Source organism: Plectropomus leopardus, chromosome 19 (genome assembly GCF_008729295.1).
Source record: "Plectropomus leopardus isolate mb chromosome 19, YSFRI_Pleo_2.0, whole genome shotgun sequence".
Classification (NCBI taxonomy): Eukaryota; Metazoa; Chordata; class Actinopteri; order Perciformes; family Serranidae; genus Plectropomus; species Plectropomus leopardus.
Window position 1 is genome coordinate 23,411,730 of NC_056481.1, and position 23,046 is coordinate 23,434,775.

At 38.9% G+C, this 23,046-nt stretch overlaps 1 protein-coding gene across 2 annotated transcripts in view; it reads left to right on the forward strand.

The window, feature by feature from the left end:
• The first annotated feature begins 783 nt into the window (after positions 1-783).
• The window catches only part of LOC121958916 (urotensin-2 receptor), a 59,679-nt gene continuing 37,416 nt past the window's right edge, over positions 784-23,046 (forward strand). The window contains exons 1-4 of one of the 2 annotated variants that reach the window (XM_042508098.1): positions 784-887; positions 3,606-4,321; positions 6,914-7,292; positions 10,257-10,320. In XM_042508098.1, coding sequence (XP_042364032.1) covers positions 3,608-4,321; positions 6,914-7,291 — 1,092 coding nt within the window. In that variant the 5' untranslated portion in view covers positions 784-887; positions 3,606-3,607 and the 3' untranslated portion in view covers position 7,292; positions 10,257-10,320. Of the gene's footprint in view, positions 888-3,605; positions 4,322-6,913; positions 7,293-10,256; positions 10,321-23,046 lie in introns of those variants that run through there. The other variant, XM_042508097.1, reaches the window with a different exon arrangement.

Here is a 23,046-nt window from a genome sequence, read left to right on the forward strand (position 1 = left end):
TATCCATTTAAAATAATTGATACTGGATACATCGGGCTGTGTAGCTATCTTTTTAGCTAATGATTTATACTGCACGTGTGTTTGTGTCAGCGGGGGTTGTTCTGTCAGCGTGTCTCAAGTCCCAGTGTTGCATATCAGTTTGTGGCGCTCGCCCCCGTCACATGGAAATAGATGGCACAGGGGTTAGAGAGAGAGAGAGAGAGAGAGAGAGAGACATTTCCTGCATACCTCTCTCTTACCCGTTCTCCCTGTCTTCTCCCTCCCACTTTTGGCTGCTGAGCGAGAGTGCCTCACCAGCAGTGAGCTCCTGTCTCTCTCTCTTCTCCCCTCTCTTGCTCTCTCTCTACCTCTGCACTCTCTCTCTCTTACACTCTCTCAGTCAAAGGGGGGGATTCTCCGTAACCAGCTGTAGCTTAGCATGATCCTCTCTTCTCACCATCATTTCAATGATGCTTTCTTGTTTTTTTCCTGCTAATTAAATTACTCTGCTGCCGATGTCACAGCTGACATCCAGTGTGTTGGATGCTACCAAGGTGCACAAGGAGTAGAGGGAATGGAGAAGAACTTTTAAGCCATCTGGGCACCTTTCTCTTGAATCTAGCCCCTTTGGATTGGTTTGTCTGAGGTTGAGAGTCTACTCAACAATGGAGGGATTTTTGTTGTAGTGGATGACTCATTTAGGTAATTTTCCCCCCACGAGATTGCTGGATATAGATTTTTCTTTTCCTTCTGTTCCACCTGCGTGTTTCATCTCTCAAATACTCTGTAGAATCTGTTGGGACTTTTACGGAGTGTGAAATTTTTGCAGTAAGTGTGAAGTTTGGAGGAGTCAAGTGAGACAAAGCATGGCTGAGTGCTGAACCCGTCTGTCCTGGGAGGCAGTCCAGGTAAGACTGTGCATATTTTAATTCACTTATGTTCCCAAATAGACTTGTAATTGTCCTTAAAGATGCATTTACATGCACGCGCTAAGGGCTGTTATGCCTATCGGAACAGACAGGTCTATTAGTGAGGACTGTAATGCAATATTAACCCCATCTGACTTCATCTCTGTCCCTGGTGCTTTCAGAACATCATGTCACAAAGGAAGAATACTTGTTCATTTATGGCTGTCTGATCTTGATGTCTTGGGATTAGACTGGACATAGAGAGACCTTTGCGACAGAATAAAAAAGTTCTCAGTGTTCTTTCAACAGTTGCTTCAACTTTGATACATTTGGCTCCTTTTTCAACATAAGCTTGGTGGCATGCATCACAAACGCTTGCACCAGTTTGCCTGTTTACCCTCACAGAGGCATTTTCTCATTAGATCTTGGAAATTCTGTTGGCTCAAATCAATCATTTATCTGTCACATTAAATCATACAAGATACAACTCCAGTGAAATGAAATCCTGTTGGCCCCTTGAACTTGTGCATTTATAATTTATTTGTCTAACATTGTCCATGTTTCTGGACTGCAGCCCTAAATTGTATTCTGGGTGTGTTTGTGGCATCCTTGATGGTTCTGCTTGCCGGCTAAGGAATGATTTAACTATAGCTGTGGGAACAGTTGCCTGGCTGTTTTAACAACTAACACTTAGATAGAATATCATTTTAGTATAGCTCTCATTTCCATTGGAAATTATTTTACTGGAAGATTTGCAACCTTCAGAATATGCTGTGGCTAAAAGGAACAGTTCTGATTTCTTGAAGATGGGCTGTATTAACCCGTTGAAACCTGACCAAACTTGCTTGATTTCTTTCCAGAAATGGAAAGAAGGTAATGAGCAACAAAAGAAATCATACAAAAATTTGCAAGAAATTAGTAAAAATACAAGAAAATATACCTGCAGTTTAAAAATAAATAAATAAACAAAACAAACAAAACATGGATATGACCTTGAAAAAATGCTTAACTATTGTAATAATTCTGTAACTTAATGTTAAATATGTAATTTTAAATATATAGTTTTTCCCTCGCTTTTTTCATTGTTTCCTTATAAAGTTTTTTCCAACTTTTTAAAAATGATTTTCTTAATGAGCAAATTTCTTGCAAATAGCATTTCTAACGTAGCTGCTCATTGCCTTTTTCCATGTTTTTGAAGAAATCTCACCTCTTTGCTCAGGGTTAACAGGTTAAAATACTTGTGAAAGGTGTCTGAAAGCAGCAAAAGAAAAGTGATGTTGCTCCAGGATTCAAAGCGTGAAGTACTTATCCATAGTCAATGTATTTCACAAAGTGGATGGCAGTTGGCAAGCCTCCAGTTTGGAGAAGCAGGCTGAAGTCTGACATGGAGGCTGGGCACTGTAACTGTAACTGCAACAAAGCATAACAAGTCCCCCAAAAAATAAATAAATAAAAAAATCTATCACACATGACGTGTGCACTGTATATTGAGTGTTTTCACTGCTTTAACTTTCCATCAGACAGCCCGTTCTAATGGTTGAGAGACTTCAGTTCCACCTCTACACTCTTGTCAAAGCCACCAGACTCCATTGAGAAAAACAGTAATTTTAGCAGACTGTACACAGGAGCTGTTGGTCTACCGATCCCTCAATCAATTAGTCAGTTTATGTTATTGTGCGACTTTGGTGTATTTGAAATAACCACTATAAACACCAAAGACACACAGTAACACAAAAAAAGTGACTGATCAAGGAAGTGATTCACCAGCAACTCCTGTGTTCAGTGATGTTAAATCACTGTTTTTTTCTCAATGGAGTCTAGCTTTGAAGAAAGTGATATAATCACTTGAGTTGTCCATTGGAAATGGCCGTCTGAGGGAAAGGTAAAGCAGCGAAAATACTCTCAATATAGCATACACTTAAAGGGATATAGATTTTTTTCAGTGGAACTTTTTTTAGGTGGCTTAAAGATGTTTTAATTCTGACCCCATCCACAGCAGTACATTGCTTGGCATCTGTGTTGGAACCAAGCTTGATTCTCCAAACTGGGGGTTGTGCCAATCACCATCTACTGTGGTAATTTACTGGCTGTGGATAAGTACCTCATACAACCCCGCCTCAAAAAAAATCTGAACTATCGCTTTAAATTCTTTCCATACCTAACCTTGGATCGAGCTGTGGCACTCATTCACTCAAAACAGTTGCCATCTGCAAACTTACATAACCTTACAAGAACATACTTCAGGGTATTTTATATTAATGTAAATAAAAAATTGAATGCGCTCAAAGCTATTTTCAGAGCCGCCTTCTATCTCACAAATAAAACGAGGGATTTCATTTCCCTCAATATGAGTGAGTTGGTCACGCTAGGTCTCTACCTCTACACACACACACAGTCAGGGGTACTTCAACTGAGAGATGCAGATTTTGCAAGTGACTAGGAGAGATGGAGCCTGAAAAGAAGCTTTGCATCGGAAGCAAGCTCATTAAATCCCTCCCTAATGACTGCTTTTGTCGCAAAAGGAGATTATGAATGAATTAAAACAGGCCAGTATAGTTTCTCTGATTATATTGACCCCCATTTATGTAAGATCCAGTTCAGTGAAATTATAGTCCAAGGACCAATCCAAGAATAGAAGACAAGTTTTGATCACCAAATGTAATTTTTTTGGTTAAGTTGCCAACCTCAGCTCTTACATTTCTTTTCCCATGCATCCAGATATGACTACAGTGTCCATGGAGCCTGTGGGGGTCCTTGTGGAAAGGGGCGCCAATGCCACCGACCCCCCTCTGAGCGCACATGAGGACACAGCCGCCACCTTTACGATTGGCACCATCCTGTCCATCATGTGCCTTGTTGGAGTCTCAGGCAACATCTACACCCTGGTGGTCATGTTTCACTCCATGAGGACTGCAGCATCTATGTACATCTACATTATAAATTTAGCATTGGCAGATCTGCTGTATCTTCTCACCATACCGTTTGTAGTGTGCACACACTTTCTAAAGGGGTGGTACTTTGGGGATGCAGGGTGTCGGATTCTTATCAGCATGGACTTCCTGACCATGCATGCTAGTATCTTCACGCTGACAATCATGAGCACGGAGCGCTACTTTGCCGTGCTCAAGCCACTCGACACGGTCAAGCGGTCTAAAAGTTACCGGAAGGCCATAGCTCTGCTGGTCTGGGCTGCATCTCTCGTCCTCACCCTACCAATGATCGTGAGCATTCAGCTTATGACAGTGGGCAACAAGGCAATGTGTCAGCCCACACTGTCGCCACTCTCCTACAAGATTTACATCTCCTTCCTGTTTTGCACTAGCATCGTTGCTCCTGGACTGATCATTGGCTATCTCTACATCCAGCTTGCGCGCACTTACTGGGTTTCGCAGACGGAGACCTTCAAACAGACCAAGAAACTTCCCAATCAAAAGGTCAGTGAATCACAAGATTGAGAAAGCACTTCAAGTGTTACAAGTAGCCCCATCTTTTAAACAAGCTAGCTCTCCTATAGTGCTTTTTAGGCTTTGCTGCTCATCTTTAAAGACATACACAGTGAATATTTGCATGTATATGTTCAGCCAGATATGACAATCCCAGTCCAAACCCTGTGGTTCCTCCAAGGCCACATTCTTAAAATGATCTTCATACACACAAACTTTTTAGCCAACCTAACTAATCAAATACCACCACTTGGTCAGTGCCATTCATATGACACATATATGACATGTATGATGTACATATGACACGCTAGGTATCCTCCTACGTGAAGTTCATGAACAGAGTGCCAATTTATGCCTATTAAATGCATTGAGTCTTTGCAAAATACACTTTTACTCTTACAGGAAACGTACAGTTTCTGTTCAGTAGATGCATGCAGCCTTTTTCAAAGATAAATTTACATCAGTGAGACACTTTGGATTTATGTTTATTTCCTTGTGCAACAACAGGACATGGATAGGTTTAGAAAATAACATCACACCAGGCTCCCAGGTGAAAGTCCAGGGTTTGTTTGATCCATCCAATTTCCCTCCAGCTCCTTAAACTACCTTGTTACCAGCAGTGTTTCAAACCGAAACCATCTAGCGGCGTTTCATACCACGCAACAGGTGCCGTCCAGCTGTGTTGTAAACTGATGCCGCCCAGCCGCTTATCATACAATTGCGTCAGGTGCTGTCCAGCCAACTGGCTGTGTATCATACTGCCACAAAAGTTTCTGTCCAGCTGCGTTGTAAATTAACGCCACCTTGTGGGTACCACCATGAAAGGTGGCTTTTGGCGCTGAAATCACTTACTAAGCAGTGGTATAAGCAGTGGCATGCTTATGATCATTTTAATCTCTGTCAATGCTAATGCACCTGAAAATGCATATCACGTGACCATTCTGGTGCCTTGGTTATGCACATGATGTGCAAACAAGAAGTATATGGTCTTCTATGCAGTTAGTCGTTTAGTTGAAGAAAAATGTTACAGGTATGGTGAAAAGAAAATATTGTTCTAAAGCTCTTAAGCTGGTGACACACTTTCTTGAAGCTATTGTTTTACCTTCTGTTTGGACAAGGGTTTGCCAACAACATTGTTATTATAAAAGAAAAAAAGCCGCTATTTAAGAATATGACTATAGTAGCATCAGTTTGGGTCTCTCCTTAAAACATTGTGTTATCAGTCCTCTCCTTGTGGCCGCAGGTTTTCTAACCCCCCCCCCCCCCCCGCTCTCTGTTCACGCTGAGACCAAACCCCTTCCAATTTTCTTCATAGCAGGGCTTAAGACGGGTTCATTTAGTCTTATCTGTGTGATTAATAATGTGACGAGTGCCGCCATTCAGCTGCATGGAAGGCTGTCCATAGGATTTACTCGTACCTTGGAGCAAGGGAGAATGGGGACTGTCGAACTTTCATTTACACTCGGACAAGAAGCTTTGGTAAACCATACTTAGCTTTCATAATACTGATCACTGGAGAAAAATGAGTAGAGCTCAACCTGTAACCAGCTTTCATGGCCTTAAACAGGTAGATTCTCCGACAAACACATGTACATGCATATTTTCAGAGCAATTGATGTGGAAGACGAGATATCAGACCCAAAGTGCTTCCACTTAAAGGCAAAACATAAACTGTTTCACTGCGGTTCTGTTGCTAGGGCAACAGCTTTGGTTTCTGTTTACTTCCTGTCAGCTACCAAGGAAACTATGACGTCAGCGACAGCATTCAGATTTTGCAATGAGGCCAGACGTCAGTTCTATTAAAGTTAATGGGGCGGCATGGCAAATCACAATACATAACCAATCATATCTTTATCGTTTCATCTTTTACTGAAAATTCCTTCTCTAAAATTATAAATCACACATTACCATTGTTTTTCTTGTTTTTGGTCTCCAAAGTAGTTCTAAGAACCCCACTTTTTGTTGTGCCTGCATGGCAAGAGTAGGTACACTTGTGACTGGTTTAGATGTAAGTTTAGTCAAACATAACCATCGCGGGGCAGCCTCTAGTTTACCTGCTAGAGTGTGCGCCCCATATGCTGAGGCCTTTGCAGTGGCCCGGGTTCGATTTAAGCCTGTGGCCCTTTGCTGCGTGTCATTCCCCCTCTCTCTCCCACATTTCCTATCATTCTACAGCTGTCCTATCAATAAAGGAAAGAAAATCCCCAAAAAGCTGTTTTTTAAAAACCTGTCAGCTGCCTGTCAACAATGTAACACAAAAAGCAGCTTGTAGTGAATAAAATTGAAACAAACAAACAAACAAACTCACCAAAATTGAAGTCCAGGCTCTACTGACCATATTTGCAACAATGGAAACATAAAATCAATTTTGTCTACCTATTTTCCACCAACCAACAGCCAGTTTACAGTACATTACTTCAGCATTCCCAATGGCAGGGCAAATACATACAGAAAAAGGTCCATGAAGGTATATAGTTCTTGGGGGAGCTCCCTACTGGGCAACTCCTTTCAAGGAGTCCCAAGAACCATTTAGTTGGAAAACACCTTGATTGTCATTAATGATTCATCTCTTATCACCTTAAGGTGCTGTACCTGATCTTCACCATCGTGCTGCTCTTCTGGGCTTGCTTTTTGCCCTTCTGGATCTGGCAGCTGTTGGGTCAGTTCCACCCCTCACTGCCCCTGTCCACCAAAGCCAAACGCAACATCAACTACCTGACCACGTGTCTGACGTATTCCAACAGCTGCATCAACCCTTTTCTGTACACACTGCTCACCAAGAACTACAAGGAGTACCTGAGGAAGCACAAGCGGTCCTGGTCTGCAGGCAGCTACTTCAACAGGAGGAGTCGCTTTCAGCGTTCGCCGCGCAGGTCGCCATCTTCCAGCAGTCAGCAGTGTACCGAGAGCTTCATGCTCACACACACAGCCTCCCTGCGAGCACATAACAGCAGTTTGTAAGGTAAGAGCAGATTATTTCTTACTTACACATGTGATTTTGTTAGTTGATGAGAAAACCAAAAGCATGAAAATCCTTAAATAAGGTCATCATGTTCCTGGGGTCCTTTGTTCACAACAGCCTTGTCTAGCTCATTTTGTCATTGTTGAGTTTTTAACATGTCTCTTGATATTAACAAACTTTGTCAGAGGCCCTTGCAGTTCAAATAACAAAAATGCAAATGCAGTTAGATTCAGAAAAATATGTTTATGCACTGTGAAGATATCAATGTTTAAGGTAAAAAAAACTGTCTTTGGTTGCGAATGTGAGGCCATAGGTATTTAAGGAATGTGCACACTAGACTGTAAGCTGTAGACGGCTGATTTCAACATACTGAAACAAGGGAAACATCCACTGAACATTTGACCTAGGGCAGAACTTTGCAGAGACCATAAAACCCTATAAAACTGTCTCCTTAATGTGTCACATTAAGATGATATTGAGCTGGTAAACACAGGGCCCAAGACCCTAAGATATACTCTCTCTCCAACCTACAGCCTACTCTAGACACAGCTCACTGCAGTAGTATTCAGCTACTCTTTATCTATCTTCTAACTATTTTGCATCAACAGCCTGGAAGTCAATGTATGCTTTAGACTTGGTGGCTTTGTTGGAGTTTCCTATGAAAGGAAAGGCTGGTTCTGATGGCTCCTGTGATTACAGATGTCATTGATTTTTGGCCCTTTGAAAACATGTCTGTTTAGGATTCCTACTTCCTGGTATGCAGCGTAAACATGTCAATATTGGACCAGTGGTTGCTCTTGATGTTTATGTATGGGACTGGGGGGACTGCTGAAACATGTTCAGCAACAATAAATATTCGATTGCATGGAAAATGCAGAATTTCCAAGACAGCAGTGCAATTCTGTCAATAAACTTTTTGTGCCAACAGTTTTCAGAAAATTGTCTCCTTTCTCAAGGGGGACAAAGCACGAGTGAATGAAACTCATTTCATTTGAGTCATGACACAGTTTCACCAATAAGCTTTGTGTATTGGAGGGAAAAACAATTCCTGAGGGGGAAAAAAAATCAATTTTCATTTAACTCTAACCCTTTACCTCGATCAAAACTACCAAAAAATCTTTTGTCTTTCATAATGGGTTAAGGATTCTCACTGTCTTCTTCAAAAGTGTAATATAAGGTGGAACACAGGGCTCATCAATCACTTGTTTTTAAATAAAAGCTGCAATTTTAATGCCCTTATTTACCGCCAATAAGGATTAAATGCAAGTGGTATAACACCAAAAATGTGTTGCCTTTTGTCTGGTTATCCTCTCTGCATGCTTACAATATTGAGAGCTGGCGAAGGGTCTTTTGGTAGAAATAAATGAATCTGTTAAAAGTAAATTTGTTGTTTGTAAGATCACCAGAATAGCAGCATGTCACTGCAAAAGTGTGCATGCATACAAGTTTTACATGAGTGCAATACTGCATCTGCAGTTGTTCTGAGGGTGGGGGTGTTATCAGTATGAGATATTGTAGTGGGTGGGGTGGGGGGATGACTGAGGCCACAGCTCAGAGGCAGTAGCTGTTGGTCAGTCTATTTGTGTCGGATCTGATTGTTCTGAACGGTTTACCAGACGGCAGAGGTTCAAAAAGTGTGTGGCTGGGCTGAGTATCTTTGATGATATTGCTGGCCTTCTTTCTCAGGCACTTAGGGTAGTAACGGCTTAAATGTGGGAGCTCCATCTCTACAATGTGCTGAGCAGTCTTCAACAGACAGTGCAGGTCTTTCCGCTCAGCATCTGTGCAACTGACATACCCCAGAGTTTGTGAGGATGCTTTCAGGGAAGCTCCTGTAGATATTCAGCAGCAGTTTCTGGGCTTGTTTCAGCTCCCTTAAGAAAATAGTATCTCACTGACCTTTTTTGACCAGCCTGTAGGCTCCTAAAGTCTTTTATTGTCTCCTTGGTCTTCGAGGTGTTTGGGACCAGGTTGCTATCCTTGGAACTACTCGACTCAACATAATAAGGAGCCCATAATTTGTGTATGACCATTGATTTGGGAAGGCTGTGATCGCATAACCATTTCACTGATGGGAGTATAGAAGGAAGTGGTCCCCATATGGAGGCAGGTTGGGGTAGTGGATAGCAGTGTTTGTCACAAAATTAGAATCTGTATGTGGTGGATCCATTTTTCCTCAAGCTTTTGTTTTCTGTTCATTTTTATATTTATGCCAGATTCTGCCTTATTTTGATTTTTAACTCTTTTTTTAACAAACCTGTTACAGTATTTAGGGACTAAATAGTGATATCTTTGATATCTCTGCTTTTCGCCAAATGCCCACCTTCCTGCAAAACAAAAACTACATTGTCTTTATATATGTATGTGTCCGCCAGTCAGCACAACTGTCACATACATTAACTGGGTTTTAGATGTTGCTCGCAAATGTTCCGTGCAGAGGAAGCTTGAGGACTGAATCATGGTGCAGCGAAGGGGAACGGAGAGTGAAGAACAGGGTGTAGGGAGGAGGGGGTGGGACACACACACACACACACACACACACACACACACACACACACACTGAGGCACACACTTACCACTAACTTGCAACTTTGAGAGTTTTGCTGCACAGCCATATATCTGTCATGCTGGGAAAACAAACTTATGTTGGTGGCTGACACAACCAACACAAGTTTTTTTTTTTTTTTTGTTCTTTAGCATACAATGACATCTGCTAAATAAATAAAACCAATATGGCTCATAACTAAATCCAGATTGGCACAGCAGGATATTATAGCTGAGTGTTTATCTTTTCCCCCCATAAGCTCTCACATGGATCCATACTTCTTTATGTTCTATAATTATATCACCTCTTATTCCAGTTTCTCCCACAAGAAGGAAAAATCCAATATTTACAGTCTCATTCATAACTTTGCACTCAGCTAATGGTGCTTTACCCTTGATTACTGTGTGGTGTGTGTCCAGGCTGCCTGCAGAGACAGAGCGTGAGTCATATTACTACGCTGCCTTGGATACAATGTGCGGTGACACCTACCATAATTCACAAGGGCAGAGAATATGGCACCATATTTGCGACTGCAAGGGGACACATACATGGATAGTGTTTCTCATAAACTCTCACCACCACTGAGATCCACAATCAATAAGTGTCGAGGATTATAATGTAAGTATTATTTTGTAATATTATATTTTATATTATTTTGTAATAAAATAACAGTTAGAAATTTTGAATTATTGTGTTAGTCTAAGTAAACTGGACTTTTAAAATACATGTAAACATGTTAGTCCGACTGAGATCATACTAAACTGAAAATCTCAAACTTGAACTAATACACCTAGATAATGTGGTTGGGAATCACTTTACTCTTTAATGTATACGCCTCAACAGAACCTGAACTGGCTAAAGGGTTCTGCGCATGCTCCTTATTCCTGAAATTACACTGCAAAGACAGCTGGGCAAAACAAATGAAGAGAAAAAGAAAAGAAGACAAAACAAGACAGAGGTCAAAAGTAAAGGGTAGAGTACATATAAAATGTACAGCACCTGAAAAGTTATCTATATTTTTACCGCTTGACATACAACCAGTTTGCCACTTGCTAAATTGTTTGGTACATGACATAAAAGGTCAACCGGAAGACAGTCCAATAGTAACTAGCTGACAGGATGCTTGTAGGACAAGGACAGTAGTCCAACTAAATGGCCTAATTGAGCTATTATGGTAGCTCAACCTAACTGTGCATGTAAACGTACTGAGTGATGCCAGTATAATTTTCTATCGTTTTGCAAGAATTTGATGGAAGTGTTAGTTAAGCACGAGTGCTGGTGGAGAGCACTGATGTGTAAAGATAACTGGATACAAATTTGGAGGTGGGATGCAGTTCATTCCTATTAAAGTTGTTGCATTTAATCCAAAAAAGTCAGCAACTTTTGGGATATAGAATTACCCAAATCTTCTACATCGTGGGGCCCATAGACTAAATGCACTAGAGACTTGCACAAGCCAAGCAGTTAACTTCCGCCAGCCAGGTGGCTTATTTTTGCTTTAGAAAAAAACATCTAGCAGCATGCACATCCAAAAGCAGTTAAATACTAGGTGCTACACAGAAAAAAAATAGATACAAAAATAGAGTCCCCACACTGAGTGATGCTCCAATGAACATTTATTACCTCCCTGTGAGACATTTCGGGGCTCAAGCCCTTCTTCAGACATGTACAGGCACAGATTAAAGTGAATGTAAAACTCTGTGTGATATAATGAATGAAAGCCCGAAACATCACACATGGAGGTAATAAATGTTCCTGGGATCATCATGTGCAGACTCTATTTTTGTATTTGTGCTCCTTTTGCTTCAGCCCTCCACTAAATGGAATGGGGATAAAATGATTTAACTGCGTGGCTTGATGCTATAACTTGTAACAGCACATTGGTTAAGGTTGTAATTGTTAGGACCGTTGTCATAGTTTTCTTCAAAACTGCCAAATTGTAATTTTATGTCTTATAATTGTAGGAAAAATTAAACTACATGTTGTCCATCTCTCTACTTTTTTTCGGGGGTGGACTCAAAATATACAACCAGACCAAACGGATCACATCTAAGCCTGGTTACAAGTAAAAGAGTTTCTGTGGTAACAATTTCTTAGTTTATGAGGAAAAGCAAAATAATGGGGCTACCTTTAATTCACACTTCGTGCTACATTAAATGTATGAAAAGTGCTCTATAAATAAAGTTTGATTTGATTGATTTGATTTGACACCACCAATGAAAGTACTAAAAGTGTAACTTAAATGTAAGCTTGAATGCAGTTTATGAAGATAACAACTTCCCCTTCTCAATTGCGAGTACAAAAATAACCAAAGAAATGTCCACTGCAGTCAATTGTCCACTTTCTCCAATGCATAAAATGTCTTCCCTCATGAGAGTCATCCAACCAAAAAGAAATGTCCACCGTCTTCCATTCAGAATGCAAAAACCACAACCAGGAAGAAGCCATGCACTGCAAAAAAGTCCAAAAGAGAATCAAACTCACCAGCTGTCGAATCAAGACAAGAAATAATCCAGATTTTGCTTGATGGTTTGCTTAGTCTCTATGGTCCTCTATCTAGCTACTATCTTGGTTTTTTTTCTCTGTGGCAGGGCACCAAGTCAAACCTCACTCCTCTAATCCTCCTCAGCAAACAAAATCAAAATCCCTCCCAAAACAACTTCCTTCTCCTCTGTCCCTCAGGGACACGCCCCCTTCACCTGTGTGGAGCAGCACACCTGCAGTGTGGACTGGTGGGCGGGAACAAGTTGTTGCAGGAGTATGAGAGACACACAAAGCCATTAAACAGGGAGGCCAGATTTGATCATGTGAAAATACCAGGGGGGCAGAAAAATACAACTGTTACAGGGAAAAGTTGTTTTTTTGTTTGTTTGGTAGGAAATGTCCTGCAAATTGCAAGACATTAGTAGATGTAGAAAAGTATTCTTATGATTATTTTTAAAGGTAGGGTTAATAATAAAATAATTAAATTTCTTAAATTATTTTACAGAATTATTACACTTTTAGCATTTTTTGTCATGTCATTTTACTGTTTTTGTTTTTCCTAATTTTCAAGTAATTTTCTTTTTTTAAAGATTTATTTATTCTTTTTTTTTTTGCTCATTAGTGCGTCTTTTTCCTTTAGTTTTTAATTGCCCTTTTCCCATGCTCTGGATGAAATACTACCAATTTGTATTAAAGGGTTAATGTTTAATATGCAACATCTAATCAGTTTCATTTTTCAATTAACTTTTCCAACACTGTTTTCTAAAATGACATTAGTCACAATTAAACTAAATGCAGCATGACTGAGGCACACGTACAGGCCCTGTTATGTACAGCTCATAAAGCATACTAAAGGTTGTCGCTCTGCACAATCTGTCTTCCAGGGCAATCATAAGTCTGGCCTAATGTGCTTTGGTTTGAACTAACATGGGAAATATCAAATTGCTGTTTTAATTCACCAATAACAGTATACAGAATTTAATTATATTGCAATAAAAACATTTTAAATGCTTATGTACCCAGGAGAATTTTTACAAGCAACACAGACTTGATAACCCATCAGCTGGAAAATCCTCTCATTTGCTTTTATAGCAAGGGACATTGGAGGCAAAACAGGGAAGCATATGATATCAAACTGCATATGATATCAACCTGCAGCGTATTGATTTTATATTATCCTGCTGTACTGTAACGGCCACTGCAGTTAAATGACCTGAGAAGACAGCAGCAAAGATAAGACCTGATTCTATGAGCATGAAGCTATAAGATAATTTTCTCTTTCTCTGCAAGAAAAAAAAAGTATTATCTCTGTATGAAAGATCCGTGTTTCGCTGACTAATAAAAATGTATTAAACCAGGCAAAATCTTATCTTTCTCCACACTGACATTCATTATTCATGTCTTAATCACTGGATAGCAGCAGCTTCCCCTCCCTTCCCTCAAAACTACTTTGCACTTGGTTCTGCTGACTTTTGGTGACTGTTGGAAAACAGTGCACACAATGACTGACTGGGAAATTTCATCACAGCACTTTTGGAAAACCAGTTTCGGAATAAATGAGCTATAGGAAAAAACGCAATGGGTCATGAAAACGGTGTGGTATATTTTACTTTCAATCTGTGCTCTTAAAATTATTGAAAACTTTCACATTTCTGTCTTTTTATTACCTTCCACTTACGTCTTTCATTGCCCTGAGTGGGTTTGTGTAAAAGAGCCCCTTGACGATGCATCTGTGCTGGCTAATACGTCTCTGTGCTAAATTCTAAACCCATAAATGTTTCCTCAATAAAAAAGTTGCAGGCTAAACTCATGGGTCCGCATGATGACAGCTACCTGGCAGGCTATGTGGAAGTGTGCTAACTCCTAATGCACGCTGATAGCATCGCATTTTTTCTGCACCATGCAGGAAGCAGCCAGTGGATGCAGGAAATGGTAAGAAGCAGGCTTTTTTTCTTTTTTTTTGCAGTCACTGTGGAAAGCACTTACTATATAGCTCAGTGTTATGGGACTGTGGTTAAATATTCACTGCATCAGCAAGGGCATACAGAACCCCCCCCCCCCCCCCCCAATTTAATTTTTCCTACAATTCAAATAATGAATATTAACCAACCCACACACCCACACACCCACACACACACACACACACATATACGTATGAGATTGACCTGAAATGGGCTGTTGGAAATTAACTGAGATTATAGAGGATAAGGACATTGGTTCAGTTGCTTTTGAACGGTCTGATCCCATCAATGGCAACTTTGTCCATTGGTATCAACCATAGACTATATAAAAAATGGGCATAGCTACTATCTTGGTTTTTTGAAGCCAGAAGGGACCATATTGCTGTGGAGGAGCAAGGGTTGGATTCAGCCATAGACTGTGGCAGCACCTCACAGACAGCCTCTCATTCAGGTGGCCCCATACTCAAATATACATAACTTTGGGCCTTAATCAAATGTAAACTGATTTATTGAAAAATAAATAAATATTTAAAATCATCCCCTGTACAGTTATCATGAATAATGAAATTAGCTCTAGAGACCAAAATCATTTTTTTGCACTAGGCTGTAAATATGTTGATTTCCGCTGTAAATCTGGACATTTTAACATGGGAGTCTAAAGGAATTAATTTTGCTTTGGAGCCAGCTTCAATTGACCATTTGAGGAACGGCACTTTTTGCACCTCCATGTTGACTTAATTGTTCAACGCCAGAGGTTGCCACTTGGTATCAGCCAGAGGTTAGACCAAGTCATAGGTGAGCAAGTCAAAATTGACTTTGTTTCTTTCAAAAATTCGGGAAGAAAGCAAAAAGAAATAAAACAAGAAATGACCCCAAAATTAACAAGAAATAAGTTTTAAAAAAAATGCTTACACTTAAGAATAGTTTTTTACTTAAAATTATAATAAAAAACATCATTTTAAATGATTACGTATGTAAAATTATTATTATTTTTTATAAAAATTGTCAGTATAATAATGCATTTTAAGATAACAATAAATAATTTTCCTGAGCTTTTTTCTATTTTTTTTACCCAGACCTTTTTCCTTAGCTCTTTAAAAACAGTCTTCTAAATCTACTCATTTATGCTCATTGCAATTTGTGGAACATTTTCTACCTAGTTGTTTGTTGCCTTAGGGTTAGGATTAGGTTTTTAGTTTTTGCATCAATTTGCCCAGAGTACAAAAAGTACAAAAGTTTAAATAATTGTAAAAGGCATCTGAAAGTGCACAAGAAAAGAGAAGTTGCTCCATGTTTCAAAGAGTTAAAATTAAAAAAAAGTAGTTCTGACATTACACCTTTTTTTTTAATGTGGCATATAGCATATTATTATAACCAGTAAGACAACAGAAATAATTATGTGTGTTTCTGCTCTCTCTTTTTGTTTCGTGTAAAGGTGGTAAAAAAGTAAATAGAGTACTCTGGTGTACTTGCTGCCTTTAACATATATTTTCATCTTTGGGCTCGGGGAAGATATTATGTATAATCAAATCAAAAGGCTCAAATCCAAGTGAAGTCAAGAGTCGATTGTTGTTAACGTACATGTCGAATTGCAGGTATCTTTTTTAATTTTGTTGAGTCGAGTCTAAAGTCATTAAATTTGTACCTTGTGCCTGACTTGAATCCAAGTCATGTGACACATCTGGTGTCAACTCTACAAAATAAAGGGGCTCAAAAGAGCATTGTCTGGATACAAACTCTAGCCTTTGCTATCATCTATGAAACACACAGAGATCTACATTCACATTATCTGGGCCTACATGACGATAAATAACCCTATCTGTATGTACACAGTAATATATCTCTCACAAATAATGTCATTATGTCATAATCTAAATGGTCCCCCTTTCCCTCCCAGACAAGGAGAGGAAATTAGTCAGCAAAGGAAATGGGAGTTTTTCATAAAAGAAAATATTTTTGAGCAGTATTTCTCTCTGTGTCCGCTGTGTCTGAATATTAAAAGGTGAATAATTCAAAGGAAACTAAACAAACTGATATAACAAAACCACTTTACTGTACCTGTATACATAATTCATCATCTTTAAAGAATTGTCTTTCAGCATTTTTAAGGGTATAAATGTTTCTTTGCGCTCCAAAGAGGAGAGATCTTTGGTCCATGTTATAAGAGGGTGGTGAGGCAAATATTAAACAGAATTTTAATGGTAAAGAAAAACTCGAGGATTATATCTTTAACTTTTGTTCTGAAGCTTTTTTTTATATCCATGATAGCACAGTGGCACCCCCAGATTTTCCATAGTGGTGTTGAAGTAATAGGCTTTTTGAAAACAATGTTAATATGGAGAGTTTAAAGAGGCAATCTCAAAGATTTTCAGTCCTGGTTGATTTGGTTAAAAAAATGTGGTTTAACACTACAGGTCACACAGGTTTGGGGCAACAGAATTAACTACTGTTGTTTAAATACAGAAGTAATTCAATAATTGGGATTTTTCCATCAAGAAGAAAGGCTTGATTTCTTTTGAAAACATGGAAAGAAGGCAATGAGCATCCAAACAAAAGATTACCCAAAAATAAAAAATAAAGAATAAAAAATGGGAAAAAAGTACAAGAAAATTACCTGAAAAAACAAGACTTGTCAAAACATGCTTACAAATTAAGTAATTCTAAATACTTAATGAATTAATTATTATTATTAATGTTCTAAATCTAATCTAATCTAATTCACATAACATTTCTTAACAAGTTGCTCATGGTCTTTTTTTTTCAATATTTCTGCAGTTTCAAAGGTTTAAATACTTGTGAAAGGCGTCTAAAACCAGCAAAAGAAAAGTGACCCATACATTGGACATTTTAAGTTCCACCATAATCCTGCAGAAATTGTATCTGGGAGGCTACTGTCCCCCCCGTGGCCCCCACTTTGGGGACATCACTGGTCTAGCAGCATCGCCATGAATGGTAATGTGTTCAGCGGCCTCTTTGATCTAAACTGAAATATCCCAACAACTGTAAGATTGATTGCCATGAAATTTTATGTCTGACTATTGGCATAAATCAAAGTCATCAAATCCCTCAGCTTTGTATATGTTAGTGTCTACGTGCAGCTATGCACAAATCTTCCCCCATAAACTCCAACAAGATCAAACAGGAGAAGCCCTGACCGCTATTAGAGCTGGCTATGAAATAATCATCCCCTAACAGACCGGACATGCTCCATGTTTAATTACATTTCTTTAATCCAGCATCCAGAGCTGCACACTTTAAAGCCATCTTCTTTTGTAACAGGCAGCACCAGAGCGCGTTATAGAAACATTGATAGAGGACTCATTAACTTGGTTATGATCTTATAGCTTTTTTCCCATAGAGCTTCCATCTGAGCTGCCAAATGAAATAGCCATCGGGCCGAGGGCCTCTTGGCAGAATCGAGCAGAGGTCACATCTGTAAAGGTCATCCAGAAACACACGCTAACTCATTCTCTTTCACTCATGATGGCGAAAGGACTATTGATCTCATGGCCATATATATCTGAAAGCTGATTACATTGACTTGGCTCATTTTGGGAATTGGAAACAGGAATAGCTGTTCCCCTCTCGTCACAGGTGATAGGAAGCTTTGTCTGAAACTGTAAGCTGTATTGTCTGGGAGAGTCCACAGTGTGATCAATAAGCACCTTGACTCACCCTCTACTGCTGTTCTACAAGAGTATACAGAGACTGGGATTGATCATGTGCCCGCTTATCTCAGCAGGGCTCACATTAACGTCCCAACTCTCATTTCAAAAGGTCTTAAGCTGATGAAACACAGGTTTCAATGATGATTTGATGCACATAAATGTATTACATTTTTTTGGGGGGGGGGTCACACCCCTTTTCTTCATTAGGTTAACCCCATTACAGGCATTAAAACCGCACAGTAGACATTTTTAAAAAAAATTTATACACATGTTGTTATGCATGTTAGTATTTTGATTAGACTGTAATTCTATTTAATTCTATTATTATTATATTTAACTATTTGCTTTTATCTACCATACATTTTAAAAAGATTTTCTTTTCTAGATTCATTATTATTTGAATTTATTTTTGTATGCTTATTTTTATATCTACTTTGTTTGCTTATTTTATAGAGTTAATTTATTGTCAGATTTTTATTATATAACACTCACAATTTGTTTTTTGAACTATTGGTTCTGTACAGATCTTTTTTTTTTTACTAGATTCATTTTATTTGCATCTATTTATTTTTTCTTATTTAATTTTATATGTTTATTGTTTGATGTTACTTTAATTTTCAGATTGCTATTATATTATTATGCACTTTTTTTTTTTACAATGTATTACACCAGGAAATGTTTTTTTCTTAATATATTGATGCATTGTGTTAACAAGTCTATAATTTTGTATATTTTTTTTGCAAAGGTATTTCTTGGTGTGACTGTTGAAAGGTTAAAGTACATACATTTCAGCATCTGACTCTCAGGCACTCATGCCTCATGATTTTCATCGACCTCAGATTCTAGTCAGACAACTCACACAACTCTTGGTATGAATGACACTTTGTGCAGAGTTTCGCAAAATAAGCAGACAGGAAGTGTTGATAAGAAACTCCAGTGGGTGACAGCTTTTTATTTTCACGCTTTCCAGTTTGTGCTCTGAGCGCCGAGGCTTGCAAATATTTCAACGTGTTTTGCAAAGAGCTGTGCTTTTCATATTTAAACGCAAGATGTCAGATTATGGAATACGCAGACAGCAATTGCTCTCATTTGATTTATGCAGTATAGGCCAACCTGTGCAGGGTATAGATAGTGTTCTGTACATTCTGTTTCCAGTTGCAATCTGGGAAACCAGAACCAAGTTTCTCAGTAACTTCTGAGTATGCAGCATGGCCTGATTAATCTTAAAGAGGGACTGGGGTCAAGATTTGTTGTTGGGCCCCATCGATGCCTCCCACCTTCCACCCTTTGTGTATTGTTTAACTTTGTCTAACCTGGATTGACAACACTTTTTCGTGCTTTCAGATACATTTCCCAAGTATTTAAACCTTTGAACTATATTGAGCTAACTGATTTTTTTCTTTTGTAAACAAGGGGGAAAGGCAATGTGCAACTTGACAAGAAATTACTCAAAAATTGCAAGAAATTAGTAGATTTATCATTTTTTTAAAGCTAGGAGAAAAAAATCCTGGATACTATATTTCTAATTACCATAATTATATCTAAAAAAATATTTTTTCAGAATTATTTTGAATTTTTAAGCACTTTTCTTGTTTTTTGTTTGATTTTTTACTCTTCGTTTTTTTTCCTTTCTTTTTTTTTTTTATTACATGCAACAGCAGTTGCTTACTTTGCCTAGTTGGTATCCCAGCTGTGAATGTGGTACCAATCAGAGAGATAAGGTTGCTGTGTAAGACCTACCTAGATCATACTGAACATGTAATGGAAAAAGTTACCGCAGTGTGACGGCATTGGTACAGTATGGCACACCAATGCAGAGGGGAGAAGATATGAGACCTTCAGCAGCTGGCGCTTTTCCAGAAAAAAAAGTAGCCTTGGGGACACAGGGGCTAATGTAATGGCGCACCATTCCCTTCAAACTAAACTAAACTTTAGCCCTGGTTCTCACAGTGGATGCAAAATTCCTACATGCCCTCGCGTAATTCAGGTGCTGAGGGCTGCTTCAATGAAGCATATTTCAAGCATATAAGTTTGCACTGAAGCAAAATGGAAGAAAACAGATATAAGGATGAAGGGAGGAAAGACAGAGAGGGTCAGAGTATAACACATTTTCACAAAAAGGAGAGGACAGATGAGATCAACAGCATGTGTCTGGAGGTATTATGTTTTCGGGTTGTCTGTATGTCTGAACATAACGTACATCTGTCCCATTCCTGTCAACACGATTCTCAATAACACCATGAGGGGATTTCTTAAAATTTGGCACAAACATCACTCTATTTTTAGCTGATTTGATTGTGAGAATCATAGGTCAGAGGTCAAGGTCACTCTCACCTTGTCTGTTTTATTCTTGTAAACATGATATTTCAAGAATGCCTTGTGGAATCTTTTCAAATTTGGCACAAACTTTGGTTCGACTGAACAAGGAACTGATTGGATTTGATGGTCATAGGTCCAAGGTCAAGATAACTCTGACCTTGTCTGTCTAATTCTTGAGAACATAATATCTTAAGAACACCTTGAGGGATTTAAAAAAAGAAATTGGCAGAAGCGTTCACTACAACTGAATGATGACCTGATTAGATTTTGATGGTCAAAGGTCAAGGTCGCTGTGACCTTGCATCTGTCTCATTCTTGTGAAAACTAAATGTCAAGAACACCTTGAGGGATTTTTTTCACATTTGGCACAAATGTCCAAATGTACTCAACAATAAACGGATTAGAATCTAGGGGTCAAAGGTCAAGGTTACTGTGAACTTTCAGTTCTGATTTATATTTGCTCTGCTGTCGTGACAAAGAACATGGTAAGACAGAATCAGTGAGAAGACAAGAAAATAGAAGAATTTGAGTGTCAGTGAATAGCAGAAAAGCTGGGGTGCAGTAGATAGATTTGGACTTTTGAGTGAAGCTATTGACGATATGGAGTAGCATTGTGTAGAAGTATTGATGTGTGAGTGTGTTGAGTGATATGACTGACCCAGGACAGCTGTGTGTGTTTATAGTCCTCAGGTTCTCGGCTGCACACATGCTTGTAAATACTTATACCCTGACCCTGGAGAAGATTGTCTGGCATCTGCACACAATTTGGCATCCGAGTCTAAATAGGGGGGGCGAGGAAAGACTTATACCAGCAACATTAAGACATTATAACTCTGGGCTGGCACTCATCCGTGTTAATCCCTTTCTACTGTATTGAACACCTCTAAATCCTGCAGCTGGCTTTTGTTGTCATCTTTCCCTCCTACTGTTTCCCCGTTTGCATTTTTTTTGCAGAAGAAGTGGATGATACAGCTGAGTAAAAGATGTTACAGAATGATCCAGTGCAGAGAACCTTGACAGAAATGTAGAGTTTAATGGGGCTTTTTTTTGCTCTCTTTTTCTTTCTCTCACCTATAAACGGAAAATGTGTGTTGAACTGGGAAGATTCTCACTGCAGCAACGTCAATCAATGTGACTTATTGTTGCACCTCATAACAGCAGTAAATGGAACTGCAGAGCCATCAGTTTTTCATCTTCAGGCCGCTATCCTCGGATGGATGCTGACCTTGTAAAATGAGCAATGTACCTTTTAAAACAACTGAAAACGATTGATCAGCCAGTAGCACTGTCCCCTGACAGTTAACATTTGGAACATCCAGTCTGTGGTCCCAGACCGCGGGTCCAATAGAAGGTTGGTACTGCATTATGCTGCATACCCTTAAAAGAGCATTGTTAATAGTAAGTTATTTAATCCCTTTGAAACCTGGTTTGACATCACTTTTCTTGTGCTGCTTTTAGACATCTTCCACAAGCATTTAAAACCTTGAAAAAAATTGAATGAGGAGGAATGTTCCAGAGATTGCAAGAAATAGGTAGATTCAGAAAACTATTTTTTACATATTTAAAATTATGTTATGTTATGTTTTCTTACAGTATTATTATAATTTTTAAAGCAGTTTTTTCAGGTAATTTCCTTCCTTCCTTCGTTTTTTAAAAAAGAAATCAATTTCTTGATTTTCCTTATTTTTTTTTTTGTGGGAGGGTCTCTGTCACACTTTTCCCCCAATACAATGCCCTGTTATTACTTTCTTAAGGACTTCGTTGGCATTTTTCACGGCCAGCACCCACAAATCAGGCACAAAGTGAAGTAGAACCAACAAAACTGATTCACAGACTCTGAATTCAGGGTTTTCAGTCTGACTCAGGTTGGTACATGGGTAATCAGTCACACAGGCAAAGGTATCCACATCCAAGGTCAAAATGGTGGTCAAAAAGCAAAACTAGTTAAAAATACACTCACCAGAAATGTAACAAAATGCTGGAACTCTGCCACGCAGGTAAAGATGATCTGTCAACAGAGATGGTGAAGACAAAGAATTAAATACACTGAAACAGGTGAGACAATGCGACAGGTGAAACACATTAGGGTAGATGGTAACCACAGATGAGGGAAACTTGACAGGATCTGAAATGAGACAGTGGTTACCAAAATAAAACAGGAAACACAGGGATGACAAATAAGCATGAGCTTGAGGAGTGTGATGTATAAGCATCCATCTGTGCCGTAACATGACATTTTCCTCAGCTGCTCACATACAGATATTTACTGTGCGTTGGAAATATGTGGACAAGCCGGCAAAAAAGTAAAAACAATTTGAAGAGACGCTTGTTCCCATATTTATGTTCTACTTCCTCGACTATATTTTGTAACACTGACTTGCTGCATGATGGTATGTACGGCATTCCTTTTTGTGAAAACTAACTACTCTGCCATGGGTTTGTAAACATCCTCAATGCCAACATCTGATTTTCACCACGCTACATAAATAGTTCACTACTTCCCTATCATTATTTGGGGGATAATTATGCTCTACAGTTCCCATAATTTGGGTCTGAAACAGGAAGCATATGTTGCAGTGGCGTCTGTGGGTCAGCTGTGGGCTTCAACTGTTTAATTTACTTTATTCTTAATTTGTTAAGAGCATGCTGAATAAGCTATTAGCAATTCATTTTTACAATGTTCTTATAGATATAAAGAAAACTATTACTGCAGTGATACTCAACAGTCCATGGGCCAAATCTGGACCCAGATAGGGTGCTGGGTGGCCCTCCAACCA